The sequence below is a fragment of the Rousettus aegyptiacus genome, unplaced genomic scaffold (assembly GCF_014176215.1).
Source record: "Rousettus aegyptiacus isolate mRouAeg1 unplaced genomic scaffold, mRouAeg1.p scaffold_m13_p_8, whole genome shotgun sequence".
Taxonomy (NCBI): Eukaryota; Metazoa; Chordata; class Mammalia; order Chiroptera; family Pteropodidae; genus Rousettus; species Rousettus aegyptiacus.
In genome coordinates, this window is record NW_023416311.1 from 13,850,778 (window position 1) to 13,875,903 (window position 25,126).

At 39.2% G+C, this 25,126-nt stretch overlaps 1 protein-coding gene, 1 non-coding gene and 2 pseudogenes across 3 annotated transcripts in view; all 4 read left to right on the forward strand.

Annotated features, from left to right (window-relative positions):
* The window catches only part of LOC107521673 (CREB binding protein), a 120,483-nt gene that overhangs the window by 53,639 nt on the left and 41,718 nt on the right, over positions 1-25,126 (forward strand). For both annotated transcript variants that reach the window (XM_036226118.1, XM_016166579.2), the window contains exons 4-11: positions 9,911-10,151; positions 11,472-11,585; positions 19,249-19,491; positions 20,866-20,968; positions 21,292-21,438; positions 22,310-22,427; positions 22,983-23,154; positions 23,480-23,515. In XM_036226118.1, coding sequence (XP_036082011.1) covers positions 9,911-10,151; positions 11,472-11,585; positions 19,249-19,491; positions 20,866-20,968; positions 21,292-21,438; positions 22,310-22,427; positions 22,983-23,154; positions 23,480-23,515 — 1,174 coding nt within the window. The remainder of the gene's footprint in view (positions 1-9,910; positions 10,152-11,471; positions 11,586-19,248; positions 19,492-20,865; positions 20,969-21,291; positions 21,439-22,309; positions 22,428-22,982; positions 23,155-23,479; positions 23,516-25,126) is intronic.
* LOC118607173 lies at positions 9,558-9,666 on the forward strand. Its single transcript, XR_004952716.1, has one exon. It is a non-coding gene; the product is annotated as a U6 spliceosomal RNA (small nuclear RNA).
* Positions 12,932-13,050, forward strand: LOC118607536 (annotated as a pseudogene).
* On the forward strand, positions 15,985-16,103 carry LOC118607090 (annotated as a pseudogene).

Consider the following 25,126-nt stretch of genomic DNA (forward strand, 5'->3'; position numbering starts at 1 on the left):
TTTCCTAGCTGCCACTTTTTCATGGGGGTACATGTGGACTTTGTGAGAGACCCACAGCAGGTGCCTTTGTAGGGCAGACTTTGAGTGATGTCCTCGGAGGTTGGGCGAGGGTGGGGAGCTCTGCCAGTATGTGTGTCTCTGAGGCAGCTTGACCCAATCACAGCTTTCATGCTCTTGGGGCAGGAATAAGAGGGGGCTGATAAAAAAGCAGGAGGGCCAGTACACAGTTTGCCTAACATCATTTTAAGTACCATCACGCCCTGTGTTTTACCTTATTCTTGCAACAGCCTTTTGAAAAATATTATACATCCCATTTTACAGATGAGGAAGTTGAGGTTCTGGGGAGTTTTGGTTTGTTCAGAGCTTTGTAGCCTTCTGTCTCCAAAGCTTAGAGCTCTTTTTAATTATGTCTAGTTTCATGTTTTAGCAGCTCTAAGTCTTCTGGGAGTGCTCACTAGCCTGTGCTTATATTGCTTGTTTGCAGTTCCTTGAACATGTTTTGTGATTTTTCTTGGATTTTCTAAATTATATCTGGCCTCTTGGAATCAGAGGTTTTTACTCAGTGAGGGAAAATAGTTACCAAAAATCTCATTAATTAATGAAAAAGAGACTAATACAGAGCCTTGAATTTATATGTGTTTTGTCATGCTATGGGGAGTAATCTTTTGAAACCCAACTGGATTTGGTCTTCAAAACAGGTAGGGCCAAGATTCTGATGCCCTTTATTTTTGAGTTCTTCACGGAATGATATAAGCCACTGGTCATTGACCAAGGAGCTCTGGCTTTTCTCCTTGTTTCTAGGGGATTCCACCATCACTGGGCAGTATGAAGAAAGGGAGGGATGTGGCCATTCACTTAATTTGCCACATTTGTTGAACACCCTTTCTGGGCCCAGGTACACCTGGAATGCCTATGTGAATGATGTAGAGCTCTCCCCTCTTTTATGAAATTGGGGGGAGGTGGTGGTGATGTAAAACAAATAATTACAAAACACAAACTGCCCCAACAGGTCTGAGTAGCATGTAGTAGTTGACGTTAACACAGGGACACCCCCTTAAATGGAGCCATCGAAGAAGGCTGAACCATGAAGAGACGTTTGAGGGCAAGATCAGAAGGATGAGCAGAAGCCATGGAGACCCTAGGGCACTGGGAAAGCACTGGTTTGTGTAGGAACTGGCAGTCCAGTGGGAATGATGACTCGCAAGTGAGGGGAGAGCAGTGTGAGGATGGTGAGGACCAGGCAGAAGCCAGTTCAGGGAGGGCATTGGGTGGCAGTGACCATTGCAGTGGTTTGGGCTAGAAGAGATTGTGGCTAGGAGGTGGTTGATCACAGTGGGGAAAAGAGACTAGATGAGGTTTGCCACTACAGTGGATGTGTGGGGTCACTATGTGAGGAATCTCACACTGGAATCTGCAATTTTAACAAGCTTCTCTGGTGGCTGTGATAAAATAATATTTTTGAGAGCCCATGTCTATTGTAGTGTGAGTGACCTGATGCCCAGCTGTACCTCTGTGGGGTGGGGTCACATCGTTGGTCTTTGTGTCCACTTCAGTACTTCAGAAGACTTCCCTATCCCACCTTCCCCTGTTTGTCCTAGTCTCATAATTTTCTGTCCCCTGTATCCAGTCTCATCACTAAGGGATCAGCTTCATGCACCCAAGCTTCATGTACCCATGCACTTCCCTGCAGAGATGCTTATCTTCCTGTATAATCGCACAGTAGCCTCTTGTCCTCACTCAAATCCCAAGTGAGGATTTAAAAATCACTGGTGGTCTGGTATTTCCCCTCTGCCCTGGGACTGAGGAGAGTGCTGTTTTCATTCTCATGGAAGCAACTAGTGACTAGTCAAACCAGCTCTTCACCACAAGAGCAGTTTCTGTAGAAAAGCACTCTGTGGCTATTAATTGTGCCTCAGTAATTGAATTGGAAAACATGGGGAAAGGTTAGCAAGTGGTAAGCATTTATCTGTAATTATTAGTGTCCAGGTGTTTGTATTCTCATCTTATTGTCTCCACCTGAGATAATGTGTATGCAGGGCCTTCGAAGAATAACTTTTCATCTAAAATTCTTATCAGTAGTTATATAAATGCTTCTACTATTTAAACTCCTCATCTTTAGTTTTGGTGATGTATATCAGCTGGGAAACATAACCTAAGCACAAAATACTTATATGTAACAAATATCAGGAAACTATAAATTGATAAAAATTTAACGGTCCTTCAGTATCAGGCACAACAATAGATATTGCATGTACTCTCAATTAAGGTCATCTAACTTTCTCTTCTGTATGAGTTTCCAACCAGCAGTCTTTTCTAGAACGTGATTAGTATAGCCCTTCAGTGATGAAAGCGTCTGGGTGGAAGCATAAATTACCTCGTGAGACACTCAGTTCTTTAACTTCATGTAGAGACCCAGTAGAAGGGTTCTTAGTGTCTAAACAAGCTGTGCTACATACCTACCAGCAACTAGTGTCAGAACTTTTGCCTCCCTGTTAGCAGCACTTATTGCGGTTATTTCTTCCATGCATTTCTGAGAAATGAGATGACCATTAGAATAACCCAGTGAATAGTCTGGATGGAGACAGTTGTAGCTACCAAAGATGTAAATACAATACTTCATCTGAAGAGTCATGAACCATAACAGTCTTCACAGCCCTAATCACCCTAACTTTTTTTTTTTTGTTAACTTTTCCACTGTCATCTGAAGTGGCCCTAAAAGGGCTCAAGTCACCCAAAAAAATTTGTCAGCCAATTGATTAATTTACCAAGTTTTGAAAAATGTTATAATATTCTTAAAGAACGTTTTTATATATTGATGGTATTCAAGAAAAATATTCCTTAAAAATTTTTAGTAAATTGGTAATTCTGGTGAACAGGTCAGTGGATCTGATGCTGTTTAAGACCACTTAATTCAGTAGTTTGGTTGACCTGTCACCTTGACTGTTGGAATAGACCCAGAAACTTCTACGTTGTAGGGTTTCTTTGTGTAATAGCAGGTAACCACTCACTCCTTGGAAGACCAGCTCTCCCATTTGGAAGGAATGAACTTGAGGGTGGGGGCTTTGTCCAGTTGTCAGTCCCTCAACCTTTGCCCTCCAGCTTGCCCATTGAATTTTCTTTCTTGACTTAGCCATTTGTTTTCCACTGATTTGGAAGATTACTTAGAAATCATTTTGATCCCATTTAAAATAGTTTTAATTTATTTTCCTACTGAGTTTAATCTTAAATTGTAATTTTATTTTTAAAAAATCAGTAAACAGCTATGTTCTCTTTCATGCCAATTGATCTTTATCATCTCAAAGGTGATTATCACTTCTTCTCAGTTTGATAGCTGTGTGCATTTAATGAGCATTTTCTTTATTTTACAACTCCAAAGCTTTGCGTACCCAGCTGTTCTAGGGCCCTTCTGGGGGAATCAGAACAAGCAAATATTGCAGAGCAATTCCTTGGCCCCCCGGTGTTTGCTTTGGTGTCTTTTTCTGACTGTAACTGGAGGTTGGGGAGAAATAAAATTCCGGGTAGGCCTGGGAGGATGTTAGAGGGGTCTGGACCCCATCAATGACATGGAATTTGGGGCCAGGTTAATCTGAAGGATTCTCTGCAGGGATCCCAGCCCACCATGGGCAGTGGTTGTGTGGTGGGAGGAAGTAGTTTTGTCCCCTGTTCTGTCTTAGCCAGTTCTGTTTCTTACTATTTTCACTAGAGTCCTTAGCAGACATTACAACCTATTCTTGGATGCTTAATGGAAAATAACTTATATTTCTAGGAAGAATGCCAAGTTAAACTTTATTATATGTACTTCTGTGCACATCTGTGATTATATCCTTAGGGTAGAATACAGGGCATATAGAAAAGTGGGGTTGGTGCTGATTACTGAAACCTATAACAACAGAAATCTAAATAAAAATACACATTAGATTCCTTAAAAATTAAGGAATACCAGAGTAAATATAAAAGATTTTCCTTTTAAATCATTTGATAGACAGGGGTAAATGATGGTTGAGTTATTGTGACAGGTGATACATGCAAAAAGCTTGTGGCCAAATCTAGCAAAGACTGGAGTGGGGTGAGCAGGCTGTACCCCTGCAGCTGCTGAGTCAGTATTCTTCATGTTCACCTGTCGTTACTAGTGGTTTAAAATGTTAACATGCAGGGGGGAGTCATGGTTGAACCAGTGTGACTCCCACATCATGTTAGCCTTCTTTCATGGTTAGGAATTGTATGTGAGCTGATTCAAGTTCTAGAAATGCACATCGCGTATATTTTAAGGCTTTTGAATGGATACTATTATGCCACCTTGCAACAAAAGCAGCATACCAGGTCACCAGTATTACATGATGCTCCTAAGGCTGAGGGTTCTCACAGTGTTCCTTTCATAGCAGAAAAGGGTGTCTCATTATTTCGATTTACAATTTTTTAATTACTGGTAAAAATTAAATTAATTATGTTTAGAGATATATGCATTTCTTTTTCGAGTTGCTTAGTTCCTGTCCTTTGCCAGGTTTTCTGTTGGATGTTCTTGAAACACTTTATAATCAAGGTGATCAGGCCACTTGTCAGGGTGGGTGGCAGGGAGGTTAAGGGTGGGGACTCTACTGCTAGACTATCTGCTCCACCACCACTGAGTGCGCCACCTGAGCAAAGTGCACCCCTCTGGGCCTCAGTTACTTCTTCTGTAAGGTGGGGCTGGTCCTGAGTTATTTCCTCCTTTGGGATTTGGATGTTAAATGAACACTGAACACAGAGCCAGGCACAAAGTACTTGAGAAATAAAAGACTGACCAAGAGGAGTATGATCCCATCCCTGCCTGGAGATGACTCTGGATAATCTTAAGGCTTTTCTAAGAGCAGATACAAACATATAAAGGTAACAAGGAAAAAAGTGAATAACTTTATGGTACTATCTGTAACTTTCTTTTTTAGCTCAATATGTTAGAGACAGTTTTTTATGAAAGCATAAGGGTATTATAACAGTCGTTTATTATATCACAATATTTCATAGGTTAAGAATTTGGTCAGGCTTCAGCTGGGCCATTCTTTTGGTATACATGGCTTTGAGGTCTGCCTTATTTTTCATGGCTGCACATTTCATTAGGTCTGTAGCCATGATTTGTTTAATCTGTCTTTGAAAATCATTCAGAAGATCTCCAGCTTTATTGATTTAATCAAGGTGTGATGCCTGTCTTGCACATACATTATAGTGTGCTGCTAGTTCAGTTGCTTCCCTAATAATAAATCATGAGAAGTGGAACTACTAAATGAAAAGAAATGCACATTTTCCCTTATGATACATGTTGCTTTACAAAGTCATACTAAATTGCATTATCACCAAAGTACCTGAGAATTACTGTTTTTCTATATCTTCATTAGATAGATAAAAAAATTCCTCTATTTTAATTTCCTTTCTTTGATAACTAGTTAGAACTTATTAAAAACAGCCGTATTCAGATATAATTCATATACTATTCAATTCTCCCCTTTAGAGCTTACAGTTCAGTGGTATTTAGTGTATTGTGTAACCATTACACAATTTTAGAACATTTTCATCATCCCAAAAAGTAACCCTGTACCATTAACAGTTGCTCCCCATGTTCCCTGACCCCCTCAGATGGAGGCAAACACTAATTTATTTTCTGCCTCTATGGATTACCTATTCTGGACATTTCATAGAAGTGGAATTGTAAAATGTGTGGTCTTTCATGACTGGCTGTTTTCACTTAGAATGTTTTTAAAATTTATCTGTATTGTATAATATTCCATTTTGGGTACATCACGTTTTGTTTTTCCATTTATCAGTTGATAGACATTTGAGTTGTTTCCACTTTTTAACTATTAGGAAATATGTTACTACAAACATTTGTGTACATGTTTTTGTGAGAACATGTTTTCATTTCTCTTGGATGTATACTGAGGAGGGGAATTGTTGGGTCATATGGTAACTCTATTTAACCTTTTGATGAACTGCCAGACTTTTCCAAAGTGGTTGCTCAATTTGGCATTTCAGTAGTGTATAAGGGTTCCAAATTTTCCGTGTGCTCACCAACACATTACTGTTTTTGGTTTTGTTTTGTTTTTTGTTTTTTGTTTTTGTTTTTGTTTTGTAGCCATCCTGGTGAGTGTGAAGTAGTATCTCATTGTGGTTCATTCTCATTTGCATTTCCCTAATGGCTAATGGCATTGAGCATCTTTTTATGTGTTTATTGATCACTTATATGTCACATTCTTTGGGAAAATGTCTATTAGTATTATTTGTCTGTTTTTTAATTACGTTATTTGTCTTTTTCTTTGTATGTTTTGAATATAAGTCCCTTATCACATCTATGATTTGTAAATATTTTCTCCCAGTCTTTGGATTGTCTTTTACTTTCTCTACAGTGTCTTTTGAAGCATAACAGTTTTTAATTTTGTTGATGTTTAGTTTGTCTTTTATGTTGGTGTTTGTGCTTTTGGTAACATATCAAAGACTTCTTTGCGTAATCCAAGGTCATGAAGATTTATTCCTGTGTTTTTTTCCTAAAAGTTCTATAATTTTATCTCTCACATTTAGGTCTTTTATTCATTTTGAGTTAATTTTTGAGTATGATGTGAAAAAAGGGAGTTACTAAACCTTCATACTTTTACATGTGGATATCCAGTTTTCCTATTCTTTTCATCATTGTGATTTGAGGAGGCTATTCATCTCTCCATTGAGTTTTCTTAACATTGAGGTATAGAACATTTAATATAAAAATAAGTGCCACAACCTTTCTGAAAAACACCTTGGTGTCACATATCTCAGGAGCTTTACAAATGGTTCTAACTGTTGACTCACTATTTCCACTTCTCAAAAACAACCATTTTTCCCTCAGCTTTTCACTTTTTACATTTTAATTTTATGTCTTAACATAAGCTTTTTAAGTCCTCATTCTAAAAAGTCTAATTTTTTTTTCTAGTGCTCATCCATTTTAATCTAATTTTATTCATTAAAGCGATATAGGGGCGAATGTATATGTGTCTTTTCCTAGACTATGTAATAAAGAAATCCGTAGCCTTATAGTTTGAGTATCTTGTCAAAATAGATTTTCCCTTTATTCTTACTGCTTTTCTTATTTTTCTTGGCTATCGCAAAAACAAACAAAATTGCATTAAATTGATGCATTTCATTTTGGGGAATTTATAGCACCGCAGTTTTTGTTCTGTATCTTTAAAAGGACGTTCTTATCTCAGCACTTCTCTTCCATTCTTAGTACCCACCTGGGCAGTGGGAACTGAGCGGGGAAGCTGGTAGAGCAGGAGGATATTTCTGACATAAATTTCAGGCTGCTTACAGTTTCTACAATCCTTTCATCTCATTGAGCAACAGTGAGAGAAGAGGAAGTTAAATATGCCCTGTGTTTGTAAGCAGTTTGCAAACTGTACTAGTCCTGTACAGGTATATGGATTTATAAGGGGAGGCCAGACACGGGGACATGAGACATGTCTTCTGTTCCATTTTGCTGTTAATTCAGCTTCACCTTCCAGTTGGCTTTTAAGACACATGTAAATAATGTGTAGAGCTCATTAAGCAGATAGACAGATAATAGACCACGTTTTGAATATACCATATAGTTTCCAGCCATGTTATTTCTACATATTGAGGTTTCAACATGTGGTCAGATATTGTTCAAAAGATGATATTAAGAACATTCCAAATGAGAAACAGTGTGTTAACTTTTAATAACTTAAAAACACTCTTTATAATTTAATTGTAAGGTTAGCTTTTTACCTAATTTTTTAATATGATTAGAATTTTTTGCATATAGCTTTTCTGTATTTTAAAAAACAGCAGGAGGAAACTGGCTTGGTCTCTTCAAGTCATTGTCATGAGATAATAAAGGGGAAGGGTGGCAATAGGTGAAGAACCTTAAAAGCAACCACCAAGTAAGTGTAGGGTGTGGGCCTTCATTGGGTCCTGATTTGTGCAAACCAACTGTAAAAGACATTTTTTGGACAACTAGATAAATTTGTATGTGGACTAGGTATTAGCAAATATTAAAGAATTTTCAGTCATTTTGTTAGATGCGATAATGGTAAGTGTTCCTCTCTACTTTTCTATGTTTGAAATTTTTATAAATGCAAACGAGACTTAAACAAGGATCATCTTACATTTTTCATATTTTCTGTATGTCCGTTTCTATTAATTTCTAGTTGGATTTTATAGTCCATCGAAATAAGCTGATCAAGGAGGAGACTTTTAACATTAATTCTAAATACTGTTGGGGGCATAGTCAGAAGCTGTTTATTGACGCTTTATTTTAAATTACAAGAAAGGGAGGGAGGTTATAGTTTATGTTCAATAATGGGAGATTGAATAAATGAATGTATAGCCCTATGTTCATAGCAAATCATGCTGTCATATTTGAGACAACCTAAAGTTGAGAGAACCTAGAGTAAATACTAAGCCCAATATAAATATTTATCATGATAGAAAACTGTTGATTATGTTTCATACATATGTGTGAACATACATAGAAAAAAAGATTGGATGAAGAAAAACATATCAGTTCTTTGGTAGTAGACTCCTGAATATTAGGATTTCAGGTATTATTTTCTTAGTGGTTCTGTTGTTTTCCAAATTGTTTATGGGTATATATATTACTTTTATAATCAGGAGAAATAAACATAAGGAAAAGAGGCTGTTTTCACTTAGGAATTAAGTACTTCTCCAGTCTGGAAGCTCTGCCTCTCAGCTAGGGCTTTGATTTTTTTGCTTGGGATCATACTTGGGCTTCCAGGAGTTGTGCTCCTGAGCAAAGCCATACAGCATTTCTATACACTTATTTTCTGAGTTCTCATAAAGATAGAACCAAAGTAGAAAACCCTACAGCTTGTCTTAAATGAGCTTTGGCTCATTAAGAATTATTTTTATGTTTTTTCTTCCTAATGGCAAGTATATAGTTTTGATTTCTTACTTTGAAAAGTCAAAGTGTTGGTGTACTTTAGGGGAGGCTGTAAGTCTTATGAAGTCAAGCTGGGAGTGTTAGTGTCAGAGCATTAGAGTTCATCTGAAGAATGTTGGTCATTTATAAAGAATAAGAAGACTTCATGGGTCACCTTCTTCATTTTCTTTGCAGTTAAGAGGTATAGTTGGTCTGGCCTATTGTTTTCAAAGGGTGAAAAAAACTAAGCTCTATTTCTGTATCTTTAGCAGATCATCAAATACTTTTTGAGAATATTGTCAGATGTCTGAGTGGAAATTTTAATGGAAGGAAAAGCATTTCATGAGCATTAGCAGTTGTACTGGGCAGCCATATTAAGGATAAGTACTGTATTATTCTTTTAGGAGAGGTAATAAATACTGCAAGTATTGGCCTTCTGGTTACAAGATAATGAAATCCAAAGGGTGGCCCCAGTTCTCTACTGCATCAGATATTTGTAAATCATGTTGAGCCACATGAAATTGCCAACATTTGACCCTTTGGACTTACTGAAATAACAGTTTAATATGGTTTAACCTACTATAACACAGTTTTTCCTGTATTTGTATATAGTGTAGAATGAGTTCGGTTTTGATTACTACAGTTAAGAATAATTGTCATTGTACTTGCTTTGGCAGTGTATGTACTAAAATTGGGAAATGATACAGAGAAGATTATAATAGCCCCTGCGTAAGGATGACACATAAATTTGTGGGGGAAAAAATAAGTATCATTTTCTTGCTCTGAGATAATCATACATGGGTGAACTTTAATCAGCTTTGTTTCTCAGTTGGTTTCCTCGCTTCTTTATCTTCCTTAAAATCTGTGATGAATTAAAGAGAACCACACTAGCTCCCTTTCCTCCGTGGCTAAATATTATCCATCAGCTTTAACATTAGTTTGAAAAATAATTAATGAACATGAATTGGAACTCTAAAAGCTTGTTAAAGTGTTTTTTAATTTGTTTTATTTTAGTCTCAGATGCAAACATCAGTGGGAATTGTACCCACACAAGCAATTGCAACGGGCCCCACTGCAGATCCAGAAAAACGCAAACTGATACAGCAGCAGCTGGTTCTACTGCTTCACGCTCATAAATGTCAGAGACGAGAACAAGCAAATGGAGAGGTTCGGGCCTGCTCGCTCCCACATTGCCGAACCATGAAAAATGTTTTGAATCACATGACACATTGTCAGGCTGGGAAAGCCTGTCAAGGTAAGTGCCATTTTCTGAAATCCTTCTGGCAGTGCTTAGGATGAAATTTGTTCTTAGGTAGCTTTCTTGTTAATACGGTTCCTACAACCTACATCTCCACACACCATCCAGTCAGATACCACTGGAACACTTACCTACTGAGAAGAAAGGCAATTTGGTTTTATAGTAATAGTCTGTGATCTACTGGATAAAGCTATGCCCTACATTTATTCTTTTCCTCCTTTCTCTGTCATGGAAGACATTTGTCTCTTCTTGAGCACTGTCTTCATCATAAATGTCTAGATCTCAGTTTTCTTTTGGGCAGTGTGGCACACACACATGCACTCACACACCCTTCCCTCAAACCAGAGCATCTGTCTTGCAGTTGTGTCATGTGTTCAGACTTCCAGGGTCTACTGCCTTCTTCCTCCACACTCTCGTCTTGAGGCTAATCAGGATGCCAGGGCAGTTGTCCTGGGTGACTGTCTGTGCAATAAGGAACTGTGCACACCGCATCATCTCTGCCACTTCCTTTCTTCCTCTCAAGGATGGGGTGAATCAGGCACATCATGCGCCCCCCTTTCCCCTCTTCTACGGCAGACCCCTCAATTTTACTGAAGAAAGTGTTTCTTACTAACAACTATACTTTCTTTTAATCTTTATCCTCTTTCCTTCTTTCTTGTGTTCCTAAACCTTGAGGAGAATCTCTCCCTGATCTCCCTGTCTCCCTTCGTGACATCTGTGAGTCCCCAGTATAACCCTGATCCTAATGGAGGAGCTGAAGAGGGTTATGGTAAACCTTTTGAAAGAAATCGCAGTGCTTAGTATGGAAGTGGAAATACGAACTGAGTGACCAGGTTTAATTACCCTCTGAAGTACCTTGAAAAGTGCCAGGTCCCTTTCAGGATCTTCACAGACTTCTCATTTGCTTTTCTATCTATAATTCTTCAGCTATAGTATTCAGATGGTTTCATCCTTAAACATAATATAAAATTTCTATTTTAAATAGTGACATTACAGAATTATTTGTTCTACTTTTCATTCCAGTTCAGTGCTTCAGGCCAAATAGTTTTTGTTTTGTTTTTGTTTTGTGGGCTGAACCTTAATCACCATCATTCATAACATTGCTTCTATGGGAAGTTTTTGTTTAGAATTCTCAACAGTCGACTTACAAACTTTTTGGAAAACAGCCTGTTTGTAAGTGGAAGACTGCCTGCCTATACTGTGTTATGGTTACACTTGTTACCATTTTCTTATAAATCTGGCATTATAATTTAGGTGTAATTGAAAGTGTGACGATTTGGATAGAAAAATAACATCTCGTTGTTTTTCTGGTCATAGTTGCCCATTGTGCATCTTCACGACAAATCATCTCTCATTGGAAGAACTGCACACGACATGACTGTCCTGTTTGCCTCCCTTTGAAAAATGCCAGTGACAAGCGAAACCAACAAAGTAAGTGAGCATTGGGGGTAGAGAAGCTTGGAGATGAGAAAATAAGCTATTTCTGAAGAGAATATAGACGCATAGGTAGAAAGCAGGGCAGAAATTTACTAACCACAAAGTATAATGGCAAGTGGAGACATACAGTGACAAAAGATGAAGCCAAGCTTAGTGAGTAGACAGATTCTCGGTTTGCTCAGTCGACATGTTCATTCTGGAATTTCATTCCCTGCCCTCACCTCCACCCCCACCCCCACACACATTCTAGAATTGGCAGCGGCGGGGCAGTGCGAGAGAGGAAGGTCACTAACTTGATGACTCTTGCTGTTTCTTGACAGATACTCAGTATCTGAGGATTTGAATGTCATCTCACTATAATCACAGCAATTTTGGGGGTGAAGTGGGATGGGAAACAAAGGGACACTTCTTTTGGAATTGGAAAACCCTTACCCTAAAGTGAGTTTGGCAACTGTGTCATAGATGCGTCAGTCAGACCTGATTAGTATAGTATCCCACGTGTAGACGTTTGGGAGGTTTCCCTCCACCATGGAGCTGCACTTCTCAAACCTGCATAGTTTGTATAACTAACAGTTTATTTAGCAGGGATTGAGAGTCTCCCCTAGACTGGCCTCATTCTGATCATTTTCATCATTTTGTCATCTTTCAAGTCATCTATATAGACTTTAGCTGATCGGTTAAGCAGTGATCCCTGCTCAGAAGGCCTACAGGTGGCTCCCGCTCCCAGAGGTTCCCTATAGCCATCAGATCAGTGAAATGATGAGCATCTCTTCCCAAATTCAAGTGCTTTCCTGTCGTTTCAGAGGTAAAACTGGTGTCTAGGTGTGTCCCTCTGTTTGGACAGATAGGATATGCCCTTCAATCTCATATTACCCCTCTAGCTGGAGCTGCTCCCTTTGATTTCCAGCACAGCACAGCCTTCTTCATCTTTCTCTACCTTGACTGTATCTTCTTGCCACCCTCCTGTTTGTGGTTACGTGTTCATTACTGTCATTCTTCTTGATCATCTTCCTCAAGACCTCACTGCTACTGCCTGGAGAACATGTGGTACTTTTCTTTCTGGTTGTTTCTGAATGGCACAGGGAAAGATGGAAAATGGAAAGGCACGATGTCCCTAAGAGTGGCAGGGAGTAAAACACTGGTGGTAGCCCATGTACTTTTCCTCTAAATCCAGCTCACTTCACTCCTGAGAGGGTGCCTAGCAAGCCGACCCTGCACAGCAGTGTCCACGTCACATAGGAGAGACATTCCAGGGTCATGGGCTCGTTATCCTCTATACAGAAGGAGTCATAAATTTCCTTTAAAATCACTTTCCAAAATCAGTTAAATTATTCTTTGATGTCTACAGCTGTGCCACCCTGAATGTGCCTGATCTCATCTGATCTCTGAAACCAAGCAGGGTTGGGCCTGGTTAGTACTTGGATGGGAGACCACTAAGCAAGATGAGGTGCTATAGGCATTTAAAAAAACAAAACAAAACTATTCTTTGACCAGAATTTGAATTAATATATAATTTTTCACAATATCTTTTAGATAAAGTGAAGGTCTAGGAATCTAGTTCTTCTAGAACAAGATATTTGGGACAGTAGGTCCAATGGAATACAGTCTGTTTTTCCTCCAATTAAATATAAACCCTTTTTTTGACTATTGTATTATGATGGTTACAATTTTTTGTATTTTAGGATGTTTTGGTAACACTTTTTTTTTTTTTTTTTTAGTAACAGGCTTTTTAAGTGCTAAAATATTCATTGTTGAGTTTGTAGTTGTACAGTATCGATTCCATGAATAATAATTTAAGACTTCATTCTGAACTTTAAATTTGTGGATGTGTGGCTTTTCTGGAACCTTTTGTTGTTAGTATGTATTACCATGACAATCGTAAACTTTTTATGATTTCTCTTTTTAAGAAACATTTATGTGGTTTTTTTTTTTTAAGGTATGTGGTTTTTTTTTTTTGTTGTTTCTTTTTTTTCTTTTAACAACCTTATAACTGCCTAGCTGTTGTGAGAATTCATCTAGTGCGTGCTCTCTGAAGTGGTAAACCACAGTGTTTCTACTAGTCATAATGTAGAGTGTTACCAGGGTGATTCTATAATATAAAGTCATGGGGAATATTTAGATTAACTTTGTGCAAGGCTTTGGTAATTTTTCATGAAACGAAAGCACTTATTTAAAATATTTTTAAATGCTTCTCAGATTAGGTTTCAGCTTTGAGTGTATTTCTTTGGCTCCAACACTAGTTTTTTCATATAGAGGAGTTTGATATGATGAGTAAGAAAGTTTCAGCAGTATCTTTTCCATAAATATTTGTTGATATTTTTCAATTCTCCTAAAGCAAATTGTGTGTATCACATGTGAACACTGGAGTTAGGCAGTAGAGAAGAAATATGGATCTGACCCCTCAATAGTTTAAAAGTTGGGTTCCAGAGCCAGAATATTACATTAAAAATGATGTGACAGTGGTATCACTTGAAGGAATGAGGTAGAAACAAATCAATACTAGTATTAGCAGTCCTTGAGGGGAGGATCAGAGTGTGCTGGAGGGTGAGTCTTGATGGAGCCCAATTTCAATGAAGTAACAATAGAACGTTCTGGACAATACAAACAGTGTCAGCACCGCTGACATGCCTGTGAAGGCAGGGAGAGTGGGACTCTTTGTAGCAAGGTGGTTAAGACCCCTGGGAACTGTCTGAGACCTGCCTATGCCTACTTGTGGAGTGCTACCAAGGCTGTGCTTTGTAGGAAGGTTGCTCACCTTACCTGGTATACACATTGCACTATCTGACTTCCCTCATTGATGTCTCTTTTGAGAAAAACCAGTTGGAATCACCTGTGGCACTAACATGTTGGTCTTTGAAATGAAACCCAGACCATTAGTTACCGTTTTGGCCTCTGTTGAGATTTTTTTCGATTTCTGTTTTCTAGAGATTCCATAATCGTTGATCTCGAGCTATCTATCCCTTATAGAGATATTCAGATTTTATCGATTAATTGGGACTTTTCAAGGTGTATATCTGAGGTCGCATCTGATTCAGTAAGTTCCATTGCACAGAGTAGCATGGAGGACTGGAGCTGGGTGGACAAGACACATGACCAGATTCCCTATTAGAACTTAGGTTTCCGCATCATTGAGGTTCTTGTCATCTCAAGTATCACCTCAGACCAGCTGCAGGAGCATTCCCGAATTACTTGTTAGAAATGCAGACACTTGGGTCCATCCCAGACCCTTTATATTAGAATCTGCATTTTAATAAATTCCCAATGATCGGTATGTACGTTAACTCTAAGATGCCCTTCTTTCTATGCCTTGAAGAGCCAGGTGCTTGTCCTGGAGCTATTGAGAAGATTTGAGTCATTCTCTGGGGGAAACCGTGGGTTTCTCAACTCAGGAGCCCACAAGGACTGTCAGATGGATGCTACAGGGTCAGCTCCAGAGCTGAACTGAACCCACTCACTGTCATTGCATGAGCCCATTGACAGCATGTCAGTCAGCAGTCCTCTAGCCTATTGCTTGAATAGCTCCACTGGCTTGGTGCTTACCGTCTGTCCCAGCTATTTGTTTTAATTTTAGGCACCTCCAATTGTTTGAAATGCCTTCTTTCGTGTTACTGAGTCCAAATCTACTTCCTTAGAACTTTCACTCACAGAGTAGCCTCTTAGGTGCCCAGTGTTTGTTGAACAGGTTTTTGTTCCACCCGAGAGCTCTTCAGGGATTTTCAGATACCTCTTTCGACAGACTGTGGTTGGGGTAGGGAACAGAGGGGGCAGTAGAACCTAAATGGCTGTAGGGACAAAGTAGTGGCCTTCTTTGCCCCTGATTTAAGTACCAAAGACTCACTGGCGATGTATTTGATCCGAATAGCTTTGTCTTGCTCTTCTGGGGAACACAGTGTTGCCTTCTCCTGAGTCATTTGGCTTCTGAAGAAAACCTTGTTGTTGGAGGGCTTGTGCATTCTTGCTCAGTGGTGGCTTGACAGGAGGCCTGGCACTGGCACTGGGGTAGTCACTTTTATCCTGTACTGTGCATACGAAGATGTTGGAGAGGAAGGCAGGCCTGGTGCATGTGGTACCTATGAGGCATTGTATGGGAGCAGATCTGAGTAACTTCTAGCACAACTTTTTCAGTAGAAATCTAAGTAGTGACCAGATATTAGCTGCTTTGCTTGCTTTATGGTGTGTCTCCCACCACTCTGACAAAGTTTTGGGATTTAATTTGTGTCAATGTTCATTAAATTTCTAAACTGAGTTCAGTTTTATTGAGAATGACTAGAAACTGAAGTTCCTGGTAATGTTGCAAGTTAGCAGGATATACTATGCACGGAACCTACAGTAGAACAATCTTTATACTCACTGGGAAGGGACTGCCTTGGATCTGCATTAAAAGTGACATTGAGTCTATGGCCATGCCACCCTGAACATGCCTGATCCCGTCTGATCTCAGAAGCTAAGCAGGGTCAGGCCTGGTTAGCACTTGGATGGGAGACCACCTAGGAAGACCGGGTGCTGTAGGTGTAAAAAAATAAAAAATAAGGGATTATAAGCTGACAAGGTCCTTGCAATCTCTGAGGTCAATCAAGGGTTGCCTCACCTTTAAAAAAAAAAAAAAAAAAGTGACATTGAGTCTTAGAAATAGCCCACTGCAAAATGGGTGGCCTTTTACTTCCTAAGTCATTGTCTCCTGATTAAGCTGTAACAGGAGAGTGATGGGGCAGTGGTGGTGTTAGAGTTTGATATGAAGATATGCAGGTAACAGGAATGCCAGCTGGTATGACACTGAGTGACATGACAGTCAATTGATTGTATATGAAACTGTATAGCATTAGCTCTAAGAAAGGAAAGAAGATGTGAACATGTTAAAAAGAAAAAATGGTTTTGACATTTAAAGAGATAAACATCAATAATGTATAAAATTGATTAATATGGACACTCTCATTTTTAATGATGCCAGATAGATGAAGCATTGCTGTTTTTAGCAGTCTTAATTTTTCATTCAGTCCAGAGAACCCAGTGCTGCCAGGTTAGGTGGGATGGGATCTGAGGATGGCCAGTGGTCTGTTAGACTGCTACAGCTCACTTGAACTCTGCTGGGAACTTTATAAGGCCCTGTGCTAGGCACTTGGACATAACAGAGTTGAGATGAATCACACATTGGTCTCACCTTCAGGGAATGTACAAGAAAGATGAGATGAGCGTGATCTTCTCTGATACAAGGTCAAGAGCTGCAGGTTTACATTCACTAGATAGGTTAGTCTGTTGTCTGTCACAATAGACCCTGTGCTCCATGAGTGCAGGTTTTGTTCTTGCGCTGTATCCTGGAGGCTAGCAGAGTACCTGGCATACAGTCTGCACGCACTCACTTAGTGGAGTGAGTCAGTGAATATGTGAAGTGTAAATGCCCAAAGAGAAGCAGAAACCCAGTAGGCACTATGGGAATTCAGGGAAGAATGACTGGTGCCTGAAAGAGAAAACATTCATAGAGGGATAGTAGCATCGTGAGCTCCCAAAACAGAGTTTATAGTTGCTTTCACCTGATAACTCCCCTTTCAGTCAACTATCACCCCCATAGTAAATGTCTGTGTTCTCTTACCCTGAAGTTTGTGTCATCCGTTAGCAGCATTTGGACTTAAATTAGGCTGTGCTTAAATGTCAGAGACATTTTTTGTTCATACTTTTGTTTTCCTTGCCTCTCATTGTTAGAAATGTAAAGTTCCAGATGTTTACTTGTCTTCTGATATATTTTCTTTTAAAATAAAAAATTTAGGAAATAAATGCTTTTAATACAAACCCAAAATACAGTGAGCAAATCAGCAGCTCTCGGGGCTTTGGTTGCCCAGGAAGTAGCATTAGAATTGGGAATGGCATTCACCCTTAGGTGCAGCATTTTGGCTAAAACGATGGCATTTGGGGAATTGTGGGCGAAAGTGAAATACAATTGGAAGAATTTGTCCCTAAAGCACATCTATTGCCTCTTCACCCAGAAATGCAAGACCACATAGATACCTTGTTTCTTTAAATTCCTCTCCACAGTTGATTACTTTGTGTATCAAAAGTAGTCTGGGTCTCTTCTTTCTTATACCACAAGGTGATAGAAAAATAAACCACCCTGCCATTATTACTTTCCTTTTTACATACATCATAGTACTTTCAGAAAATTTAGCATGTTGGTTTCAGGAGTACAATGGGTACGTGTTTAAAGTTTGGGTATGTATTAACTATCATAAAAAAATATTTTTAGATACATGACTTACTTCAGCTACACACTTGTTATAAACTGCACCTTGGGGATTGCTTTTCATTTATAATAATGAGGTACTTGGTGTGTCTAATTGTGTCTAATGAGTGTTAATGAGTTTGAGATCCGAATATCCTTATTAGAAAAGTTAATAGTATGGAATGTGTAATTACCAAGATTTTTTTTTACATATTTCAGTTTAATTAAGTTACTCTGGTAAGTATTGGAGTCGTTTGTGTTATAGTTGCACTGGTGGTTGAATGTGAGAATATTTATGTTTCACATAGTGCTCTGATTTTGAAAGAAGGGCTTAGTGATAGTGTTTTATGTATCAGAGATGATACATTATAGTATCAATTTTATCAGTTGCTATTTATATAAGACCCTAGAATTTGGAGAAGTCAGAAAGAAAGAAACTCTTAAGAATAAGAATAAATAGTATGCCATAAAACTTCTGCCATATGGTAAGTGCTCACCAAATAAAGACATTTGGGTGGGTGGATGAGTGGTTAGGTGGATAGATGGACAGACAGGCGGACAGGCAAATTACACTTGAAATAACCAAGGATTTGGAAGTTTGAGGTCATATCTCAGTTAACTTTGAAGCCCTCGGGAAGGGGGTTCTTTATGTTGCCACAGATTTTCCTTTAGAAAAGCCAAGGGTGGCTGTGGGAGGCAGAGCCAGTTCCTGAGTATCAGTGGTATTAAGGTGACTCCTGGATAAGTGAAAATTCTTGCAGAATTGCCAAGCTTCCTTCCATCTATTAATTTCAACTAGTCAGTCAATGAAGTACGCTATTTCCTGACCAGCTTTACATAGAGAGCTCAGCATGATGCGGTAATGCAATCATTATACACATAAGTTTTGAGGAATTATGATTTTGTTCTTTGGAAGATCACATCATAGATTCTTTAATAAGTGACAGTCTGGATGTCACCTCTGCTGCTTCTGTCAATCCTTCTGTATCTGTATAAGAGGGCAATGAAGAACCCCAGGGGGAGTGGTAACCAGAGGAGGGCTCCTTAGTATATCTCAGTGATGACTGACAGTGCTTCAGAGAATCAAAACACTTGCCGTTACCACGTTTGCCACTCCCCTAGAACTGATTTACACGTCTCTAGGCTTCAATACATAGTAATTTTTATTAAGTGTTCTCTGATATTATGGTCTGTTACTTTATGAGAGAGAAGCTTGGATTTTCTTTAGCTTTTTGCTCCTCAGCTACTGCCATGCAGAATAGATGAATCTTGTTCTAAGATCCTTTTCTGCACAACTCCTACCTCGGTAGCCTTATTCCAATGCTTCATGACATACATAGATAGTCTTCTGATAAATTTCACCTGCTTCTCAGTAGTTTTTCAGTTATTTATGGGCTTTTCCCTTTTACTTAACTTTTTTGTTTGTCTGTCTGTTTCTTCTTATAGCCATCCTGGGGTCTCCAGCTAGTGGAATTCAGAACACAATTGGTTCTGTTGGTACAGGCCAGCAGAATGCCACTTCTTTAAGTAACCCAAATCCTATAGACCCCAGCTCCATGCAGCGAGCATATGCTGCTCTTGGACTCCCCTACCTGAACCAGTCTCAGACGCAGCTGCAGACTCAGGTTCCCGGTCAGCAACCAGCACAGCCTCCAGCTCACCAGCAGATGAGGACTCTCAACCCCCTGGGTATGTAAAAGAACTCTCTAGAGAATTTCTTTGTCCAAAAGCAGTGTTTGGAATGAAAGGTCTTCCTGAAAATCAAGACTGTTTTCAGTTATTGTTTCTACTTTAAATTCAAATTAATATATGTATATATTATGGCGACAGTATCTTTTAAATGACTGAAATAAAAAACTTCCAGGAAAAGGTGAAAATAAAGCAAGAAATATGTTACAGGCTGGTAAAAAGAACAGCATTTGCAAGTGAACCAATATTTTTGTTGCTTGCTTGTGCTGCTTCTGTCTGGACAGTTTTCATAAAGGGCATTTCATATGGCTCAGAATGCGAAGTCTCAAAATTCAGAATTATGGTTGTAGCTCTTGTATTGACTCTCAGTGGATCATTTATTTGAGGAGAGCTTGTAGGTGGTCTGCCATTTCTAGCATGTCTTGGTTATGAACTGTCCTACAGCTGGAGGTGACCAGCCCAAACATGGGCAGGTTAACAAGAGTCTCAGAAAATCTCTCCTGTCTCAGTCTTCTCCGTGTATTAGTATTGTCGTCTTAGCTCATTATCTGCTAGCATTTGGTCATTTGCTTACACATCGCCACAATTTTTGCCATGACATGTTGTTTCCTTAATGTTTTTCTTAAATTGACATAGTCCTTTTAAATTCAGGCTTAAGCCAAGGCGTATGTCAGTCAAGTTAAATTAAGGTTGTTATAGTTTTGGTTTTTTTCCCTAAAATCACTCTTAAAATGATTAATTAAAAATATCTCATTTGCTTTGGAAAACAACTGCCCTAATGCATATCTAACTTCTACTGGCCAAGATACTGGGTTGGACTCCCAAGACCTGATTCTAGTGTGGCTCCACTCCTATTGATGGTATAATTTGGGACAAGATTATTAACTTCTCTAAGTCTCAACTTTTTCTTACTTTAAAAAGATTACTGTAGACAAAATGACCTTTTATGCTTTTTCATCTGCACTTAATTTCTATGATTTTGTTTCTTAATATGCAAAAAAAAAAAAATGACACATGTGACAAATCAGCTTAGTTGTTTAGGGCATGATATTATTGAAGCCAGAATCAAAATCTGAAACTGAAATAGATCATTTCTAGTATTTTCCACAGCCATAGAGTGTACTTATAATACCAGCTAGCCTCTATAAAAATACCTTATTTTAATTACAAAGTACAGTGGGAAGGAGTCTGTTTATACAAATCCACACCGGTATTGGAAATAGAACTCCAAGAGTTTCTACCATAATGTTTATTACTAAAACTCATTAAGAGTCACTTATTCATATATTAACTTGTCATTTATCTGTTATCAAAATTTTTAATTGTGTATTATAATTTAGGTGTGGTTGATTTCTTTTTTTCTTGTCTTTAAAGGAAATAACCCAATGAACATTCCAGCAGGAGGAATAACAACAGATCAGCAGCCACCAAACTTGATTTCAGAATCAGCTCTTCCAACCTCTCTTGGAGCCACAAAGTAAGACCCATGTTTCATTTGGCTCCTGACTGAGTGATAGTCGCACATGCAAGTGGTCTGGGAATAACACAAAACTCCATGTTTCTTTCTAAGTATGCAGCAGAGAAAGTAGTTTGGATGGGGGTGGAGGTGCTTTTTTTCTTCTAATTATAAATGTAGAGTAGATAATAAATAAAACATGGTTTCAGTTTTGTTGTATATACATCATTTGGCTCTCCTAACTTAAACTTTTAAAAAATCTTGTATGGTTGAAGACCTTATTTAAATGAAGTACATTTGAGTCACTTTGGTAGATGGATGAAGTTTTCTTGTTCTTCCCTTAGCCCACTGATGAATGATGGCTCCAACTCTGGAAACATCGGAACCCTCAGCACTATACCTACAGCAGCACCTCCTTCTAATACTGGCGTTCGGAAAGGCTGGCATGAACATGTCACACAGGACCTGCGGAGCCATCTAGTGCATAAACTGTATGTTCCCACCTCTCTCATTATTCTCATGTGATGGAAACATTTTGTGGCTGATGGCAAAGTGACAGTTTTGCAGTTTTATCAATACCTGATTTAATTCTTGAGTGGTCGCCTATACCCCAGATGAAAGCACCCTAACAACTGAAGATGGTCACACCCTTGTTTAGGGAGCCAAAGGTACTCCTGACAAGCCAGAGAATCCCAGACCCTGTGTCCCTGTTGGGGATGCATCAGAGCATGCACAGCTCTGTCCTGAAGAAGGGCATGAACTGTGACCCATGTTACAGAGGCTAAGACTCCAAGTGCAGCCAGACCTGTCCTCTGAGCCCTGGCGTGCATGAGGGGGCTGGGATTAGCTCAGAAGCTTTCCTTATTTTATGTATCAAGATTATAGTTGTGGAGATCCCTGAGAATTGGGGGAATTTAGGTCTAGTGACAGTACCATCATACACAGTTAATATACAGGAAGTTAATAGTTAACTTTCTTGAGCTAGTTAAGTTAAATTGAAGGTGAAGTTGACTAACTTGATTCCCTTGGAGTTTTTTTCTTCATTATTTTAATTAAAAATTTTTGTAATAAATAGTTTAAAGATTAGGAATTTAAAATCATTATTTTCAAGATGACCCAGCACTTATTGTAAAGCAAAGCAAAATATTGTGTTTGACTTGTAGGTAAATCAACAGGTCAGTATTGTCTCTAGAGAGTAACTTTATTTCTGTACTCATATATTAGATGAGAGAGATTTGGGGTTTCTCTCAACAGTGTATCGCCCCCATAGGTAGATGAGCTTCTCTTTCCATGTCATATATAAAATGGCAAGATACTGATGTGGTATTGAAAATGGGTTGATAGACTTTGGTGTTCTTTTAGCGTCCAAGCCATCTTCCCAACACCCGACCCTGCAGCTCTGAAGGATCGCCGCATGGAGAACCTAGTGGCCTACGCTAAGAAAGTAGAAGGGGACATGTATGAGTCTGCCAACAGCCGGGTAGGTTGCATATGTGTTCTAGCCTGCACAACACCTACAGTAGATGTAACAGTCTCTAACTCCCTGGCTTATTGTCTGGAAATGGCGAATGTGTTAGTCAGGTGGATTCATCACCTTGAGGAGGCTGACCAGGGAGACTTCTAGATGAGACATGAGGTCCCTGCACAACTCTCTTAGTTAACTACAATGTCACTGCTATAGTGATAAATAAGGTATATGAAATTGCATTTTACCCCTGGATGTCATGTCCATGTCCATGTAGGCATTGTTTATAATGCTCATACTATATTATTGCCATCACCAAAGAATATCCAGGAAGGGGTTCAGCAGTGGAATGAAATGTAACAGTGCTTTTAGTACCTACTATCTGTTAAGTCCTGTGGTATAACTAGTTCAACAAGAATTTGGGCCTTCGGTTTATTACTTAGAAGTGTTGAATACTTACCTTTAATTAATACACTTAATTTAAAAATTCATTAGCTTGTTAGAACATACAAAACACCATTTGTTTTTTACAGTTTGGACTGCCTAATATTAAATGTTACTGCTTTTTAGGATGAATACTATCACTTATTAGCAGAGAAAATCTACAAGATACAAAAAGAGCTAGAAGAAAAACGAAGATCACGTTTACACAAACAAGGCATCTTGGGTAACCAGCCAGCCTTACCAGCCCCAGGGGCACAGCCCCCTGGGATTCCACAGCCACAACCTGTGAGACCTCCAAGTAAGAGCTTCATTTCTTTCTACCAGCCATTAGTCTGTTTGCTTGTTTTACCTTCTGTGTTTGGGGTGTATTTCTAAGTATATGGAATTATGTTCTCAGGAAGCCCAAAATTGTGATAGTGTCCATGTCGCTGTGCATTGGCCTGTTTTTGGACATTGAGTTTCTCATGGAGAGGTCCTTTAAAGGGTGCACTGACATCAGAATGCACAGTGCTTCTGGACCTGTTGCTGGTTTTCCCTTTCAGTTAGAGGTCCTCAAGATAAAGTTCCTTATTCCTAAATCAAGAATTATTTAAAATAACCATTTTTTTTCCCTGCCATTGCAGATGGACCCATGCCCCTGCCAGTGAATCGTATGCAAGGTATTTATTTATCTGAATCATATTTTGGTTTACCATTCAGTAGTCACAAACTGTATTGGTTTTTCCCCATCCCCCTTTTATTTATTTGTAGCTCCTCTTATTCCTTCCATTCCTTTTTGCTGATTAGCAGAATTAGTTCCACAGGTAGTACAAATATCAGTTGTATTTGGAACTTAGGAGATCATAGAAAAGATTTCTAAGATTCGGAGTAGGATTTAGTCTCCCAAAAAAGCAGTATAGGTAGGGGGAGGAAACATTTCTGAATACATGAGAGGAGAGGGTGTCAAGCCAGTCCTGGGCAGCAAGTACCACTGGGGTCCAGGTAGAGAAAGAGCAGTGGCTAATCTGGGCCTTGGGAGCGCAGGCAGTCAAGCATAGCCAGGAGAGCTTGTACTCAGAGTCTGTAACTGGCTGGGGTACTAGCAGCTGGTCTGAACAACTTTTAAAGGTTCTTTCTCAAGTTGAAATTTTATAGTTTTTACTCGGTTGAAGCAGTCATTTTAGTTTGGGAGTTGGGGACAAGGGACATTTCAAACCTTTTGCAGTTCTTATCAAATCGAGAATTGAACAGTAGGATGTTTTTACAGGCTGTGAAATAAAATTTCAGTAATCTTAATGCATACTGAAAAAGACATGGTAGATAGGCTGATATTACAGAGGATTGTGGGAAATTACAGAAAACGAGACCATGGTCTAGAGATACTTGGCAGCTAGTTGAGGTGTCCTTTATGGTGTGACATTCCTACAGACTGTGGTCAGCCTCAGGACAGTGAAGGTACTGTAAAAATGAGATCTTTCGAGTCTGTAGAGAGGAGACCAAGGTTGAGAACTGGCCACCCTTGGGTACTTTCTAAACATTTAATATTCGTGCAGAATTAAAACCATATTTTGAGTCTTTATTTTTATTTTTATTTTTTATTTATACCTACAGCACCTGGTCTTCCTAGGTGGTCTCCCATCCAAGTACTAACCAGGCCCAACCCTGCTTAGCGTCCGCAGTCAGACATTGGGCTTGTTCAGGGTGGCATGACCATAGACCATGTGGACCGTGGTGCCACTGGGGCACGAACCCAGGACCTTCTGCGTGTAAAGTGGACGTGCTAATTAACTGCTATACTATGGAACCACATCCCATATTTTGAGTCTCATCCCAAATTCTAATAATAAATGTAAACCCAGTTGAAGAGCTAGGAGAGGCTGGGAGTGGAAGTGGGTAATGGGGATGGAGAGGAGACAGGAGCTAGGTACTCCAGAAGGCATTAGTGAGAGTTTGACCCAAATGAGTGCCCTGGCCTTAATTTTCGCCTCCTCCATAATTGTTAGTAGCACCTTCCTAGTGCAGCCTCATGTCCTTAGTTGCTTTGGTGCTTTTGTGCAAAATGCTGCCATCCTGATCAGTGCTTCCTGGGCCTCATTTTTGTGGTTTACTTGGCTTTCTGCCTCATCTCTTCATTCTGCCCTGCCTCCACTACCATCACCACCACCACCACACCAGCTTCACCACCATAACCACCCTCACCTCCATTGGTGCCATTTTTCCTAGATATGAAAAATCTGTTATTTAACCGTCTTACCTGATTTACTGGGTGATTTCCTTTCAGTTGTATGTGT